The 17525-nt window shown below is 42.3% G+C and overlaps 1 protein-coding gene and 1 long non-coding RNA gene across 4 annotated transcripts in view; one reads left to right on the forward strand and one right to left on the reverse strand.

Annotated features, from left to right (window-relative positions):
* Window positions 1-374: 374 nt before the first annotated feature.
* RMP64 (ribonuclease MRP subunit p64) lies at window positions 375-13141 on the reverse strand. Its single transcript, XM_081199003.1, has 9 exons — window positions 12699-13141; window positions 9614-9768; window positions 9107-9183; window positions 8498-8629; window positions 7683-7760; window positions 4197-4549; window positions 2898-2965; window positions 1736-1992; window positions 375-832 (listed from the first exon to the last, which is right to left on the reverse strand). Exons 1-9 carry the CDS (start codon window positions 12796-12798, stop codon window positions 409-411), a joined length of 1644 nt encoding a protein of 547 aa, XP_081055129.1. The 5' UTR covers window positions 12799-13141; the 3' UTR covers window positions 375-408.
* Window positions 13142-13224: 83 nt separating this feature from the next.
* LOC308589708 overlaps window positions 13225-17525 on the forward strand; it is a 68151-nt gene continuing 63850 nt past the window's right edge. For all 3 annotated transcript variants that reach the window (XR_014009443.1, XR_014009444.1, XR_014009445.1), the window contains exon 1: window positions 13225-13466. This is a non-coding gene — a long non-coding RNA (uncharacterized lncRNA). The remainder of the gene's footprint in view (window positions 13467-17525) is intronic.

Raw genomic sequence — 17525 nt, forward strand, 5'->3', positions numbered from 1 at the left:
TTATTGTGCTGGTGTTCTGCTTCCCACCCATCAGCCAGCATTCTGGCTACAAAGTGGACATAGTCCTACTATTGTACTATTTTGGATGGGTTTGTAGGACCCTACAGTTTCCCCCCAAAGGTGTTGATTTTCACTAGACATTCACCCTGGGGAATGAGAGTGCAGTCCATGTACAAAATGTATTAAAGCATCTAAATGCATGCTGCTGCTTATATACAAAAGCTGAGTTTTGCTGTTTTCTGCCACTTAACAGCAATTAAAGTGTCAACCTTATGTAATGATAATGCTTGCAAAAAACTTCAAATCAGGAAGCAGTGTTTTTGATGCATTCTGTTTAAGTAGGTAACACCCATCTTCTCTTAACACAAACTCAGTGAACAGTTTAAATTAGTTTAATGGAACAGAATGCTATAGGCCTATTACTTTAAAAATGTCATCAATATCATCTTCATTCTCTGTGGCTTCTTTCTGTTTATGGGAAGGCTTTCTTCCAAGCCCCACAAGGTCAGAAGGATGGCCATGTGATTGTTTTTCAACACTGTAGGTAGTACCACTGTTGTCAGCATCCCAAACTGGAGACAAGGAGCTAGAGCACTGAGGAAGAGGAAGAGGAAGATATCTACTGCCCTTCAAATGGATAGAAGTGTCTCTTTGTATGGGAACAATACAAGATGGTGCACTCCTTGAAACACATCTTGATTTCCTTGAGCGTTTCGTCTGTCTTTGTGGATGGAAATGTGCTTTAAGTCTTTGGCTGGGTCTCACTCTGCAGCTTGAAAGCACGAGATATTTACAGAGAGTAGCTTTAATGCAGCCAAGTTTCCGTTGTAAGCTGGAATGCAAAGATAAATTTTAGCAACTTTAACAGTGAAATTCTTGCTGTGTCTACTCAAAAGTAATCACCCTAAAGTTTAATGCCAAGTAAGCTGACAATTAAGAGGGATTTTCTTCATTACAGCACAAGTAGATTATTTTGCATAACCAAGTATCTTTTGCGCAAGCTAGTCTGCTCATCTGGAACAGCTTTGTCCATTATCAAAATCTAATATAAACTGCAGCCTGGACTGACACCATGCCCTCCAAAATATGTTTCTACCTGCCCCTTTAGTTTTATTTTAAATATCAGACTGAGGAAGAGTAACTACCACATTATGAATGTTATTAAGTAATAAATTTACTGTCCATAGGTTGGACAGGTAAGGCACTTACAAGTGTATAATTCTTTAAAAAGTGTAGGTTTGTGCGCCTGTGGGTAGGGGCTAGCCAATAGGTCCAATACAAAAGGAGAAAGGAATGGGAAGTAAAGAGGAAAGTAAGCATGATGTTCCTCCTGTGAGTCAAAGTTCCCCCCCACCTTGGTCTCACAGCTAGTGGTGGTGACCAGGAATATACCTTCCTTCACTGCCACAATCCCAAGGTAAAGTTATATTATTATAAAAACCCATCAGTCTTACCTTATTTAATATACAGATCTATGAACAGAATAATAGTTCTAGGTAGGCATAGACTGCAAGTAGTTTAGGGGAAACCGACATAGCACACTTTGCATTATGCTTCTAACAGTGCCAAATCACAGGATGCTGTGGCAGTGATCTATCCTGCAGTTACCTGCACCTTATATAATTTCCCACATTTATGGCAGCCTTCTCATGATCAGGGAAGGAAGATAGTAAGCACAGAATAGTCTTCTGCAGTTGCTACCTCAGAGAAATCCAGCACTGCCATTTATACAAACCTGCAACCCTGTGTTTCCACATGCTCTAACCGCCTACTTTTCAGAAGTTTCATTCCCAAGAAAAAAGCCTCTGGCCCAAGTTTATTGCTTTTGCACCACAGAACCGTTGTTCTGAGTGTATCAGACAGTTCTCTGAAGGTGCGTGCTTCTTGAAATTTGGAGACAAAAGATTTAAGATGCTGGGACCTCAGTGATTTAGAAGAAACCAATGTAGTTCTTTTTTTTGACCCAGGAAACTTCACTGTGACTTTTGTATTCTGAAATAAAATAAAATGGAAGGGCATTAGTAAAGGAGAAAAAGGTATCTTTGACGAAGAGACTCATATTTCTAAGATTACATACTGTATCCTTGACTAGAAGGAACCTGTTTAGAAAGAATATAGAAGCAAATGAATGTTAAATATTATTTTAAGTCAGTGGTTATCTTTGCCCTACCGCTGAACAGGATTATCCCCCCCCCCCAAAAAAAAAGTTTTTTGCAAGCTCACACAGCCTTTATAATTGTGTTTCTTGAACGGTGGCTCCTTGCAATACATAACAAAAATTGTTTCTTCGCACATCTGCTGTTCAAAGCCATTATCTTAAACTTCACAGAACATATTATGTATGACACTGGTACAGTGTTTTCTATTTTGATGAGCAACAATTCAGCTAGGCTCCAGGCAGAGACCTTTCAAATTTAAAATATCATTAATAGTGAGGCTGTGAGAAACCTTGGAACTTCTGGTCAGCTACAAGGATATGGTCAGCTACTAAGCCATGACCCTTCCCAGAGAAATTATTCAGATTCTAGCCGCTGAAGTTCTAAAGCTTTCAGTGGAATTGGCTTTCATTAAGCTTGCATAGCACCACTGTGTTAGTTTCTCCCATCTGCAAGAGAGGTGGACAAATGAAGTTATACATATTCATGGCAAATACCAAAACAAACAATTACCTTGCATATACTTTTGCACTGTACAGTATATATTTACAGCACTGTACAGTCCAGATCAGCAAGTTCACCATGTAAAAGCTACATTTATAGACAAGGACTTATATTGAAAGGTGCACCTCTTGAAGCAAATTAATGCCATGGCAGAAATTCACAGAGTAATGTTTTCTGCCCAGAAGAGGAAAAAAGGAGCACATATTCAAGACAAACACAGAATGGAAAAAAACAAACCTCCCGTGGTGCAGGGTTAGGGAACTTGCATAAGCTCTTGACATCAAACGCAAACTCCTTCCCAAGATCTGGAAGAAAGGGCACAGCTGCCATGTCATAACAGAAAAAAGAGCTTGGCTATATGATTCTAAGCAGTTATCTGTAACAAACTTATTCTTCAATCAGTGGATCTTAATTTATATTCTAAGCATTTTACTAAGGTTAAGCCTAGGGAATATCAGAGTTCTTCCACAATGCAGTCGTCAGCTATTTCCAGAGCATCTTGGGGCATGACGCAATTTCATCTCTCCCCATTCCATACAAGCAGCACAAAGGACTGGTTGCCAGTTCATTTCCAGCCCAATTCAAGGTGCTCATGTTACTCTTTAAAGCCCTAAATGACTTAGGCACTGAATACCTGAAAGACTGCCTCCTTCCCTACACACCCGCTTGGCTGCTAAGATCAGCAGAAGGTGCCCTCTTGGTTGTTCCACCACCCTGAGAAGTTCCTTCAGGGAAGAGGGCGGTCCAGGAAAGGGAATTTTCTGTGGCAGCCCTTAATTTGTGGAACTTTCTTCCCAGAGGTGTGTCTGGTGCCTTCATTATACAGCTTTCTGATTATGCTGAAGATGCACCTCTTTACCCTGCTACCTTTGACACGAGATGCATATTTTTAAGGACTCCCCTTATTTCTGTAATTTTAGTTTTAAACAGTTTTTAATATTGTGTAATATTGTGTTTTAACCTTAATTAAGATGAAGGGTGGGCAATAAGTTGTAACAACAAATTAAGAAGACACCTTCCATGCAACTTGATACAAGTTTTAGAGCACAATAAGTTGCATATCATGCTATAATACAGACATGAGGGTGGCCAATCCACAATGAGACCAACTTGGCTTCCCAACCTTCATCTCTTCCTCATTGCCATCTTGTTGCCCAGCAGCACCTGGCCAAGATGCCCACATAATACTTATTCCACCCTTATAAGAAATCAAACTTTTTGTGTAGCAACACACACTTAGGAAATCCCTGTCTATTGTCACCAGACACCTTCACTTTACTTCTTTTGGCACCTGACTAAAAATGATTTTCTTTAGGCAACCCTATCCAGACATGTAGAAGCTGTCATGTGTTTTAATATTGTTTTAGCATATTGTTGATTTTAAACATTAAAAAAGAAAAAAAAATTGTTTTTAATTGTTTACCAATATTGTTTTCTCTCTTTTTTGTGAACCGTATAAAAATTTTATTAAAAGCAAGCAGTGTATTAAATGTTGTGAAATAAATATAAATAAATAAGGAGACCATTCTCTCTTACCTTGGTTAGTTCTTTTTACCAGAATTGGCTTCCCAATATCAATGAAAGAAGAAACCTTCTTTCTGACTTTTGTAGGCACAGCTGTACTCGAAGCGTGAGACTGAGATACAGCCTTGCTTCCTGGGAAAAGTCTAGTCATCCATCCAGGTCCAGCTTTTTTCAATACAAATGTTTTGTTGGGCATTTTCTTTTCAATCTCTGAATAAGTGGTGCCCAGAAATTCGTATATTTCGGAAGGAAAGGCAAATCCTTTAATGTAAGGCCTTGGATGAGTCTTTGAAACTTCCTGAAGCAATTCAAACAGCCTCATATATAGTGAAGCGAGGCTTTTTAACACACCTCTATAAATGATCCTATTGCAAAGAAAAAGAGATGAAAACACTTATATCTGTTACACAGCACCTGCTTTCCACATCTGGAATTTATTTGTGTAAATTCCATTCAAGGAAATGGACAGCAGCCTGAGGACTAAATGACCCTAGTTAGCTGCACCTCTGCCACCATGGAAAGACCATTAACCTGCCCCTGCTTCGATTTAAATACCACTTACGTTGCCTGTTTGCTCTTTATCAAACTGTACTCCCTTGTCTACCATTTGTTTTACCTCCTTCCTTAGTTTCTTTCAGTGTGTAAACCTAGGGGCAGTGCCTCTGCTTTGTTTCAGTGTATGTGTAGCACTTGCCACCAGCCTTGTGCCCTGCAAGGAGGAATCTACTTTAACCTAACCAAAGGCAGAGGTGGACAGACAGAGGAACCAGGGAAACGATTGCGGTCACAGCTACTTCATTGCTTGCTTTATCAATGGTTTACAAGTAAAATGCTGCTTCTCCAATTTCAATCCCACAGCCCTAGTATTATCGGATTATCTTTGCTCTGGAAAATTTTACTTGTTTAGAAGAAAGCTGGTCAGGGTCAGTTAAGGGGAACACATTGTCTTGCCAAATGCAAGGAGATTCAGAAGCAATACAAAACACGGTCTTCCGGGTTGACGCGATCTGGAAATGGCGGATTCCCTCCGAGCTGCGGAGGGAATCGGCTCTACCGAGGACGGGTCTTTGCCGCGCCGGCGACGCGGGGACTCTTAAAAACCGCAGGCGCGGATGCCTGCAGACTGAAGACTCGGCGGGTGCCTTAAGCGCCCCCCCTGATCCACGAAGAGCCTTTTTAAAGGCTGCGGAGAGGATACGGGGGTGGCGTGGCACTGAGAGTCGATCGCTACCTCGGTGGAGCGAAGCCGCGAGCCATGACCAGAGAGCGCTGACTTCCTTCCTTGAAAATTTGGACTGAAAGAATCACCCGTGAGTAAGACGGATTGGGACTTTAAAAAAATTTACCCTGAATTGGAGACGACCGGGGGGTGTGCTAGAAGTCCGCACCCCCCCCCCTTGCAGACGATCTATGCAACGACATAAGAGCTAAGCTGGAGAGCCTACCCTTGGCGGGGTGAGTTAAAAAGGACATTAACTTTCAAGATTTGGCTAAAGGAAATTTTGGGCTGGAGAGTGGAGTTTTGGAAACCTTCTTTTTGTTTTAAACAACCCCCCCTCCCGGGCTCGGGAAAGTCCTGCCTTTGTGCCTGTGTAAGAGCTGCGGAGTTTGACAGCTGTCAAAGCTGTCAAACGGGCGGTTTAAAGTGGAAAAATCGCTATCTAAGATCCCTCTGGACTAAGACGAGTTATAATTGAGCCAAAATTGTTGGAAACAAAGTAATAATAATTTGTTAAAGGACTGTTGGAGAAAAGACTAATAAGTAACCAGATTCCCTCTAGGGGGAATTCTGTGAAACTACAATGGATACAATGGCTGTGGAAGGAAAGTTACTAGTGGAAATCGAAAGGATGTTTCAATTGGTGGGAACCTTACAAGAGCAGAGCTTGGCCATGAATAAACAACTTGTGACTATGACCTTGGGAACAGGCAACTCTGCTCTCTGTATTGAGGACCTGAATGAGAAAGAATCCACAGCTGAATGGGAAATAATATCTACAGAGGTGGAAGAGACTAAACAACAAGAAAAAGAAGAAGTAACCTTGGGAAGTAACAACCAAAAGCTGACATCTGTGGAACACAAGCAAGGAGACGCTAGGAACTTATCTACCACAAGTCTGCGAAAGACACAGAAGAAGAAGGAGGAGGTCCCGGGACAATATGGAATACAGGAACTTAAAATAAAGAAATATGACTGGGGCCTCAGTTTGGACTTTGATTCTGAAGATACAGGCTTTGGTGGAAATTTTTCAGCAGTTACTTTCAAATCTCCTTGTGGGAAGAGAATACACTTTGATGGTGAAAGAACTTTTTCCAGACTCGACGACTGACATAAAGGACTACCAACAAGACAGGCAGAGAGGGACTGAAATAGACTTGAAAGCCTCGGACGTGAGGAACCCAGGCTGAGAATCTCGAATTTGGATTTCTATTGGGAAGGGACAAAAACCGGGGATGGGAGGGAGGGAAGAGGAGATTCTTAAAAACTCTTAAGACTTTTAGGTTTGGTTAATATGACTCTTAATTAAGACAAAATGAAAATCGATGGAAGAGAACTTAAGTCCAACTTAGGAAAATCAATTTTTATTATAAAAGAGGTAATAAGATGAATAAGATGGTTAAGAGGAGAAACACCAACTTGCTGATATAATCTTGGGAACTGGGATGCACGAGGGGGGGTGGGGGGAAGTCAGGGAACAAGGTTATGAAATGGGGATTTGCTGATTTTATACATGTTTTTGTTTTGTGTTTTTTCTTTGTGTGTGTTTTGTTTTTATAAAAGCAGAAAACCAAATAAAAATTTTTATATAAAAAAAACAGAAGCAATACAAAACACGAGTGAGGAGGGGGAAGATTTGGTTCCTAATCAGCAAGCAATATATACATACCAGGCATGCACTTCTATCTGGCACTTGGAAGCCTTCAAGAAGTGGTGAAGTGACTCCCCCAGGTAGCCTTAGATTGCACAGCCCTGTGGCTGATCAGTTTGTGCACGGGCTTCTAAATCACTCTGCCCAAACCATCTGATTTTATAGCCACCTCCTCCCAATGCCTCACTTTCCAATAACAATTTCGAACATTAAAGAAGGTTCCCAGCACTAACCTCCCTGACTGATTAAGGCAGCTGGGGGGGGGGGCTTCACCACCTCCCACCTGATTAGGACACCAGAGAAGGTTCTCACACCTTCAAAAACTTAGCAGCTGTCAGGGAGGGGGAAGGAACAGAGGCAGGAAGGGTAACCATGTTAGAATCACTAACTCCTTGATATACAATTGGGTCTTCCGGTTGGATTTCCCAGACACACACCTTCGCAATTATTACTGAGCTGTTGTTAGTGCTACAGAAATTGTACATCTGTTCTAGGTCCTTCCATATGCAATAGGGAAGTAATGGGGAGGATGTGCACTGCTGGTGTTAGCAGGGACCATGCTCTGCTAAAGACATTGAAGTGAACAAGCAGAAGGGAAAGAATTAAAATGTTTTACAGGTATACATACCATAATCGGCTCAGCAACCCCAAAACCACAGTATTTAACAGTATGTACTCTTGCAAACACAGGTGCTTAAGGGACAAACTGATGAGCAAATTGATTAAGGTTGGATAACAACTAAGGTTGGACTGCTAACGAAAGAGGCTAGAAACCCAAATTACACACACACACTTTCAATTATGCACACATATTCCTGCATGTTTCTTTCAATCAAATATACTTAGGACTGAACTTATTGAACACTTTGTGCATGAACACACAGTGGAACTCAGTGAGTAGTGAGCCTTAAGATTATTTTTTTTAACTGAGGATTATATGCTGCTTTGGAGGCATATACTCAATTAAAAAATCAATCATAGAACTGTAGAATTGTAAGGGAGCATGAGGGCCATCTAGTCCAGGCATAGGCAAATTCGGCCCTCCAGATGTTTTGGGACTACAACTCCCATCAGCCCTAGCTAACAGGAACAGGGGTCAGGGATGATGGGAATTGTAGTCTCAAAACATCTGGAGGGCCAAGTTTGCCTATGCCTGATCTAGTCCAACCCTCTGCAATGCAGAAATCTTTTGCCCACCGTGGGTCTCAAACCCACAACCCTGAGATTTAGAGTCTCATTCTCTACCAACATGCTGAAGATGAATCACAAACAACTGCTTCACCACAAAATACATAACAAAATGACTTATTAATAGAAGCAAATGACATGTCATCAAATCGGTTTTCCCTAACAAATATGTGGTATATCCTGTGACATTCTGCACCACTAAATGAGAATTACAAGAACCTTCAAATTAGATTCCAAACTGTTTCAGAAGGATACAGAAAAGCTGTGCAACAACATTCAAGCAGACGCAGCAACAGCTTGCAGCCACCCAAAATCTTTACTAATATCACTTCTATCACAGGTTGACTGGGAACCAAGGCCTCTTCCGGATTTTCTGTTTTCTGTTTTCTATTGAAAATAAAGAGACAAGAAGAAGATGGTGTGGTTAAGTGTTGGCACCCCACAATATTTAATGCTGGTTATGTCCTAGGCCTCACAGCAGGACTTACTTTGGAACTAGGACTTACTTCTTTTGGTTAGGACTGTGCTGTTGGTTACATAGGGGGGGGGGGGAAAGGACAAGGCAAGGCATGGTACCTTCTGTTGGGCTGACTTCAATTAATATAAGTTTTTGAATTACACAGATCTGTTCATTCTATATTGAAAAGTTCAGACTAGTTTCAAAGCTTCTACTGTTTTCCACTAGCATAGATTGATCCAACAAGACACTCTGTTGCCCAATAAGTGTTTGAATTTCAGCTGGTTTGAATCCCATAGTTTCCAGCAGGTTTAAAATATGCTGATGTACTTTCCTGAATAGCCAAGTAAATCTAAACTACAGAATCTAAACTAGAGAAGTGAGATGTTCTGGCTTGTGGCACTTACGTGGGGCCCAAAAGAATAAGGTATTGAATTGGCTTCTCCAGATTCATTCTGTTTAAACGCTTCAAGCACTGTTCTACCTGAAAGGGAAAGAGGGAAAGAAGAAATTTTGACATGATTCATGGTAGTAAGCATGTAGAATTATGCGAAGAACAATCTGTCATAACATGTGTATTCTCCTTGAATTAAACTATGGAAAAGGCGTTTTAGGAGGTATAGTAAAGGAACTGGGAACATGGAACTGCCTGTACAGTCTCCTTGCGAATAATGGCACATTGATAAAACTTTATTGGTCCAGGAGGCATTTACAGCCCCATTTTCAATGAGTGCAGCAGCTGTTACCCCTTTTTATTGTAATTATTTGGGGGGACACACACACAAAAATACAAAACAGCCATCAGACCACCACATACAAAAGGAAAGCAGTGGATTTCTATAGATGGCTGCATTTCAAAGAATTCCTTAAGCATCCCAAGTCTAAATATATTTCCGGACGACTCTCAACCTTACCTGCTTGAGGGACCGAAATGACCTATGACGACTCATCTGATAGTGAAAATTATACATGATTGAATGCAGCAGGCTCTGTTCTGCAACCATGGCTTTGTTTTTCAGAAGGATGTCCACAGCATGACACCCCTTCAGAACAGCGGAAAGGCTTCTCACTGGAATAGGCAAACAAACATGTATATATGAAACTGTGTACTTCAAAGTCCTAAACCGTTCAGAACTCCCAAGAGCTTGCTAACTTAACTCTAGCAAGTGTATATGTATATGGAAGTCAGTAATATTTTCCCCTTTGCTGATTTGAGCATGGAAATTAACACACCAGTTTCAAGCACTATTTTGACTCGAATCAATTTACAGAACTTAAAGTCCAGTTAGCAACTCTGTTGTACATCACTGCAAGATGCTACAAATAATAATTTAATGGTATATATAATAAAATTATTATTATTATTCTGCACAGACCACCATAATCCCTCATCCCAGTCTCTGAAAGTGACAGCAACACTCAAGGCCCACAAAACCAATGGGCCTCCTATCATGAGCCTTGTGAAGACAGCATAGCAGGAAGGAGTTGTTTCAACTGCTTGCACTCCAATTGTGAAACCTCACTGAAAAACTAGTGTCCAGAGGTTGTTTCTTGGGATAATTAAGGCAACCATGCAGTTTCTGGAGTTTATTCAAAAAGTAGTTCCACAGTTGTAGAAGTTATTATTGCACTGATATCTAAGCAGCTCAGTGTGGAATACACACTTCTACCCTCACAACAACCCTGTGAAGTAGGTTAACCTAAGAGAGAGTGACAGGCCCAAGGTCACCCAGTGAGCTTTATACCCGAGTGGCCATTTGTACCCTGGTCTCCCAGGTCCTACAGCACTCTAACCACTACACCACACCACCGTTATCCAGATTACCGTAAATTTCGCTCCAAAACACACACTTTTTTGCTCCGAGAAAGTAAGGGAAAATGCCTGTGCGTGTTAAGGAGCGAATGCACGGATCAGAGCCATGGCTGCCGTCAGTCAGGCAAAGCGGGAGCCACTTACACGCTCTACGAGGCTCTCACTTTGCTTTCTTTAAAGCCACCTGGAGCCAGGAAGGAGGGAGGGAAGGAGAGCCATAGCAGCAAAGCCGGCAGCAGCCGCTTACACGGGAGGAGGGAGAGACGCTAGCAAAGGTCTGCGCGCTCTCTAAACAGAGCAATGAGGCTGCAGAGAGACGGCAGGAAAGATAAAATTTAAGCAACCAGCAGCAAAATAAAACCAACCTCGAGCTCTGAGCCACGCAGTGAAAACCAGGAAGTAAAAAAAAGGGCTGGGGAGGGCATGAGGGAGAGGGGAAAACTTCGCAAATCCCCCGCGCGTCTCAGCTGATCGGCTGGGATGGAGCAGCTTGTTTTCAGGCAGGATAGATTTGAGCAATGTCTGGGTCCTAGTGCCCCTACCGCTTTTTTGTGCTCCATTCTATGGCGAATCCCCTGGATTCCAAGTCCTCCTCACTTGCTCAAATCTATTCCGCCTCAAAACAAGGAGCGGAAGGAAAAGGCTGCAAACTGTTAAATGGGGAAAAAAACCGAGGCACAGGGCAAATACCTTAAGTATACCTTTAAAGCAACAGTGCTCTTTCCCTCCCTCCTCCCCGCGGAAAAGCTCCTTGTCCCTTGAGTTCTTTTCCTTCCCTCCCCACTTAAAACGTGGTTACAAAGCACGGATCCACATGGATCCTCAGGATTTTTGCATTGGGCTACCCCAAACTCACTGTCAGATCACATGTCTGTGGCCACAGCATGAACCATAAAAATCATACATCCACTGTTTCATTTAGAATATTTTTTCCTCGTTTTCCTCCTCTAAAAACTACATGCGTGTTATGGTCAGATGCGTGTTATAGAGCGAAAAATACGGTACTTGTGCTATCAACTCACTTTGACCATTTAAGTTTCTGTATCATGTTTCCTCAAATTACAGTAGAACAAAAGACAGAACTCTCCTCCCCACATATCCATGCATAACTTGTATAATAACATACCCACTTTTAACAACATACCAGACTAAAAGGAGGAGAGAGAGGCAACATTTAGCTTAATCCTATGCATGTTTACTCAAAAAGAAGGTCCTAGTGAGTATAGCAGAATTTTCTACTGAGGAAGTGGAATAGGACTGTAAATTTACTTTCCAATCCTGATCTATTAGGATCAACTTAGGTTGATAGCTCAGTCCATAAAGCATGAGACTCTTAGGGTCCTGAGTTCGAGCCCCATGCTGGTCAAAAGATTCCTGCATTGCATGGAGTTGGACTAGATGGCCCTTGTAGTCCCTTCCAACTCTACAATTCAATTATTAATTTCTATGAGCCTATTCAACTCAACAGGAAAGCACTGACTACAGTTAAGCACAGGACCGTGTCACAAAACCGTGGCGACTTTGTTCTTTTAAAACCCGGAGAGACAAGTGATATCCTGTATGCTGTAGGACTTTCAAAAGGGGAAAGTGAAATTTGGAAAAGAAGTAAAAAAGATCTCATGGATACAATACTGGGGGGAATTGGAACTGGGGTTGGTGTGGCAAACTCTTGGGATATAGAGAAGAATGCCAACAAATAATCAACATTAGGAGGATTGGAATGATTTTGAATCTATCGGTTGCATGTGCTGTAAGCAACTTTGGCGGAACATGTCTTTGAACATTTGAACGAAACCTTGTGGGCTATAACAGATTCGCAAAACCGAACTTTGGAAAAAGTATCAAATGCTGTGTCATGTTTAACAACTGCACCTTAATCTTTACTCCATGTATGCAGTTGGAGCATGCAAAAACCCTGTGACTACCAAAAACAAAACAAAACAAAACCCAAGAATGTGAACTAATGGATGTGAACTAATTTGATCTTCCTCCCACTGGAATGATTAAAACAAAAGACCCCCCAAGAAGCAAAATTCAGCCAAAACTATGCTTTTTAAAAAGAGGTGAGCGAGGCACGTGTTTAACTTCCACCTATTGAAACCAAAAAGGGGTACACTTGCCTGCGAGCTAAGCTCTACTGAGAACCACATTCTCTGAGCATAAGTAGGCTCCCCCCCCCCGCTCACCTGACGAGTGCTGCGCCGCTACAGTGACCGTCGCGCTGCACGCGGGCCACGGCACCTCCAAGCGATTCCATACCGCCTCGCTCGCTGCGGGCGCCGCCATCTTGTCCGAGAGGTGGGGCTGGACTAAACCAAATCCCAGGCAAGCGGGGAGGCAAAATATTTGCAAGGACGCAGCTGAGCGGGGGAGGCGCGCCAGAAAAAGCGCGTCAACCGTGAGGCTTTGCCCGCCGGTGGTTTGCGAAGGCAGGAGCCGTTTGGTGACCAGGAAGAGGACGAAGGGCGCTTGTAAGGCTGCAGCCGTCGACACGCGTCGACTGATTCACACGTTCCAAATTTGAGAAGAGCTCTGGTGTGATCAGACCGAAGAACCCCCTCATCCAGCATCCGCGACCAGCCTATGAGAGACCCGAAAGCAGGCCATCAGGTTTTAGGCATTTGGTTAAAGAGCAAAGTGCCTTAAGCAGCACCGCCTTAGCCAGAGGCTGTAGAAACCCCAAGAATTCTGGGAATTGTAGTTTGGTAAGGCTTCTGGGAAATGTAGCTCCGTGAGGAAATAACGATAGTTCCCATGATTCATTGCGGGGGAGAGAAATGTGCTTTAAATGTAGGGCATGTCTCTCTCCGTTGTCGTTAGGCTTGAGTGAAAGATGCAGGCAGTTTTAAATATTTGGGGTTTTTTTGACATTCAGATCCCGCCTTTTCTCCACTGCTGGCTAGGCTTTGCCTCATGAGTGTTACATTGCCAAGGCAGATGAGAGAGCCCAGAAGGTTGTATTCCACATGCTTTTTGTTATATCTCTGATCTCCCATCACATTTGTCAAGCAAAACAATGGTGACCCAGCTGTAAAACAGAGAAGTCAAGTTTTCATAACTCATAGCAGTATAAAAGCACAGATCCCTCTGTTAACAAACAATTCACCATGTTTGTAATCTAAGAACAGGTTGCATCAAAGTAACTAAAGGCTGGGTTAGGTTGAGGCAGTTTGTTTCTCCCAAAACTATATTTGCCATACACTGAGCAGATACATCCGCTTCTGTTGTCCAAATCAAATTTTTACAAACTGATCCTGAAAAAACTTGCAGGCCGCAATAGTGCAGTATCAACTAATACTGGTTAGTGCAGGCAAATTGTGCGTGTGTGTCCACACGTTGACTCCAATTACCGGTATACCATCACATCAAGATGAAAACTGATTAATTTTCATTTGTTTATAGGCTGGGAGCTCATAAAATCATTGACACACTATAAATTTATTGGTGTCCTATAGGAGAAGCAAAGATCTTGGACTGCTTCACTAAGATCTAATTTTAATATGATTTAGCCAATACATTTCTATCAATATTGACAATTATACAGATAGATTCCTGTCCAGATCAATATATTAAGGAATTGGTGCAATAACCAATAAATGACTTTGGCTTTAAATTAAAGTTTGGGTAAATATATGAGATCAGCCAGTTACTGTACTTTATCTTTAAGGAAAGCTCCATTTTCTCCAAAAGAGCCACACCTGAAGGTGTTTTATTGTGAGCTCATAAAAGAGCTCTGAGGATAGCATTTCTTCTTTAGCTATAAAGCATAGGTTGTTGGGTTGGTTTTTTTAATGGTAGTTTTGAGAAAACCACTAAATACAATGGTACATACAAAAGATTTCACTAAGGTCTTATTAGCTGAAGTTAGGAGATACTATGAGCAGCCTTTAAGTGAGGAACAAGCACAGGCTATCTGTTTCCAGTGTTATAAAATGAAACAGATGAAGGCTCATGGGTTGGATTCTGCATTAAGAATGGTAATCTTAGATATTGATAATGCCTACATCCATTCTGATGGTACTGTTTCCTTCACTTTACAGCATTTGGTAAGAATTAAGATGAAAATTGTTTCAGTTACACTGTCAGGTTTACAAATGAGTTTGTATTTTCATAATGCCTATGATACTATCATTGTATAGCTTTAACCTGTTTATCTGGAAGTAAATCCTATCAACCTTAATTGGACTTCTGAATATTTAGTTGAGGAGTTGTGTTATGTTAACCTACAGCTTGGTAGGTTTCTGGAGGAAACATCGGCATTAGATCCATTTCAGTCCGGTTTCCGTCCTGGTTTTGGGACGGAGACGGCTCTGGTTGCCCTAACAGATGATATCCGTAGACAACTGGATCGAGGCGGGTCAGGACTGCTGATCCTTTTAGATTTGTCAGCAGCCTTTGACATGGTCGATCATGATCTTCTGGACCATCGCCTTGCAGACGTGGGGATACAGGGCATAGCCCGTAACTGGTTGTGCTCTTTTATCTCTGGTCGGGGACAGAGGGTGGCACTAGGGAGGGAAATGTCGTCACGCCACTCCTTGGTGTGTGGAGTGCCGCAGGGCGCAATTCTCTCCCCAATGCTTTTTAACATCTTTATGCGCCCCCTTGCCCAGATTATCCGGAGCTTTGGGCTGGGCTGTCATCAATATGCTGATGACACTCAGCTCTATCTACTGATGGATGGCCACACCAACTCGGCCCCTTACACACTGACCAGATGCTTGGAAGCTGTGGCTGGATGGTTTCGTGGGAGCCGATTGAAACTAAATCCTTCGAAGACAGAGGTCCTATGGCTAGGTCGGGATAGCATGGGGATGAGGGACCAACTCCCTTCTCTTGCGGGGGCCCAATTAGTGCCATTGCCTTCCGTTAAGAGTTTGGGTGTAATCCTTGACGCCTCCCTTTCCATGGAGGCGCAAGTCACAGCAACAGCCAAGGCGACATTTTTCCACCTTCGCCGCATCAAGCAGTTGGTCCCTTACCTTTCCCGCCCCGACCTGGCCACAGTGATCCATGCGACAGTCATCTCCAGGCTTGACTACTGTAACTCGCTCTACGCGGGGCTGCCCTTGAAGCTGTCCCAGAAACTCCAGCGGGTACAGAATGCTGCAGCGAGGCTCCTCACAGCGTCTCTGCCATGGGAGCATATTCATCCAGTGCTTTTCAAGCTGCACTGGCTCCCGGTGGAGTACAGGGTCAGATTTAAGGTGCTGCTTTTGACCTTTAAAGCCCTTCACGGCCTAGGACCCTCGTACCTACGGGACCGCCTCGCCTGGTATGCCCCACGGAGAGCCTCAAGGTCCATAAATAACAACACCCTAGTGGTCCCAGGCCCTAAGGAAGTTAGACTGGCTTCAACCAGAGCCAGGGCCTTTTCAGCACTGGCCCCAACTTGGTGGAACGCTCTGTCTCATGAGACCAGGGCCCTGCAGGATCTGATCTCTTTCCGCAGGGCCTGTAAGACAGAGTTGTTCCGCCTGGCCTTTGGATTGGAGCCAATTTGATTCCCTCCGCCCCCTTTTTCTTTTTTCTTTTCCTTCTCCTGCAATGAGGCTCCATTTTAATATTTTAATGTTCCATTATTTTAATGTTGTATTTTATTTTTGTTTTTAAGTTGTAATCACTCATCTTGTTTTTATTATTGCTTGTAAGCCGCTCTGAGCCCGGCCTTGGCTGGGGAGGGCGGGGTATAAATAAAAAATTATTATTATTATTATTATTATTATTATTATTATTATTATGCTTAAAAGAAAAACAAAAGAAAGTTTAAGGGGAAAGGTGGAATGTAAAACTGAATAATTAGAAATTGTTGCAAATTTACTCTGATTCCGTGGCTAAGGATGATAGGTACCTTTTTGTAATGAGTTAACATTGTGATAATATGGCCTATTTTAGCTTGGTTTATTCTTTTCCCTTTGCAAAACTAAAATGAGAAATGCAAACTTGCAGAAACAAAAATCCATTTGAATCCCTGCTAAAATAAAAGTTAGAGCAAAGTTAATTGCAAATTGGTTTGCAATTAGATCTGAATGGCCTATTCAATAGGCTATGTATTTTATGTTTTATACTGTAAACCACCCTGTGATCTTCAGATGAAGGGCAGTATATAAATTTAATAACTAATAATGGTGATAGCTCCTCCAAGTACAATGCCGTAAGCTTCATTTGTATATGAACATATATCTAAGCCAGTAATTTATAATGCAACTATGGGCCAATTCATGCAAGGCTCTTTAACTCTTGTTTAATCTGTGGATATACGTAGGCTAGCTATTGGTTGAAGAAAAGTCCTGAATAAGGACAGCAGGAGGAGATAGGGTTAAAAGAACGAAGGTGAAGATCTTCACTTTGGTTTCTTCATCTTGCAGTGATATCTCTTCCAATGGAAGATCATTTAGTTTTTGGAAGTTAATCAGTACAGTATCAAACAACTGTATTAGCAGGGAATTGGACTAGATTACTTTTGAAGTCCCTTATAATTATATGGCTGTACAGCAGGCATGCCTAACCATTGGCCCTGTGGTCTGATGCAGTCAGACCCCAATTTTGGTGATGACAAAAAAGTAGGGAAAAATTAGACACAGCACTGAGATGGGCAGAGAGGTTTAAATACCTCTGCCCAGCCCAGCACCCTAATGATATGCAAATCGCCCCTTCCCCAATTATCAGATTCCTTATCTGATGAGGTGGGAGGGAAATTCTTCTTCCTCAGTTGATCTACCTTTTGTGTGCCTGCGTGAGAGCACTCTCTTGTTTTGTGTGTGAGAGAGTGCTTGTCCACCCTCTGCTGCAGCCCCCAAAAGCAGGCCCTGTTCTAAGCTTATACAACTCCAGTCCTATATTGTATACCTTGATGGGCCTACTGAATTTTCACTATTTTGATGGGCCTACTGGACTTGCACTATCTTGGGTGTCAAAGATGGAATCTTATTCAGATTTCTGTATTTTATCAAGAAACTTGGGGCTCTATCCATTAATCATACCTTGAACATGCATTAATGTTTAAAAGCATA

The sequence above is a fragment of the Podarcis bocagei genome (genome assembly GCF_964188305.1).
Source record: "Podarcis bocagei genome assembly, chromosome: 6".
NCBI classification, from domain to species: Eukaryota; Metazoa; Chordata; class Lepidosauria; order Squamata; family Lacertidae; genus Podarcis; species Podarcis bocagei.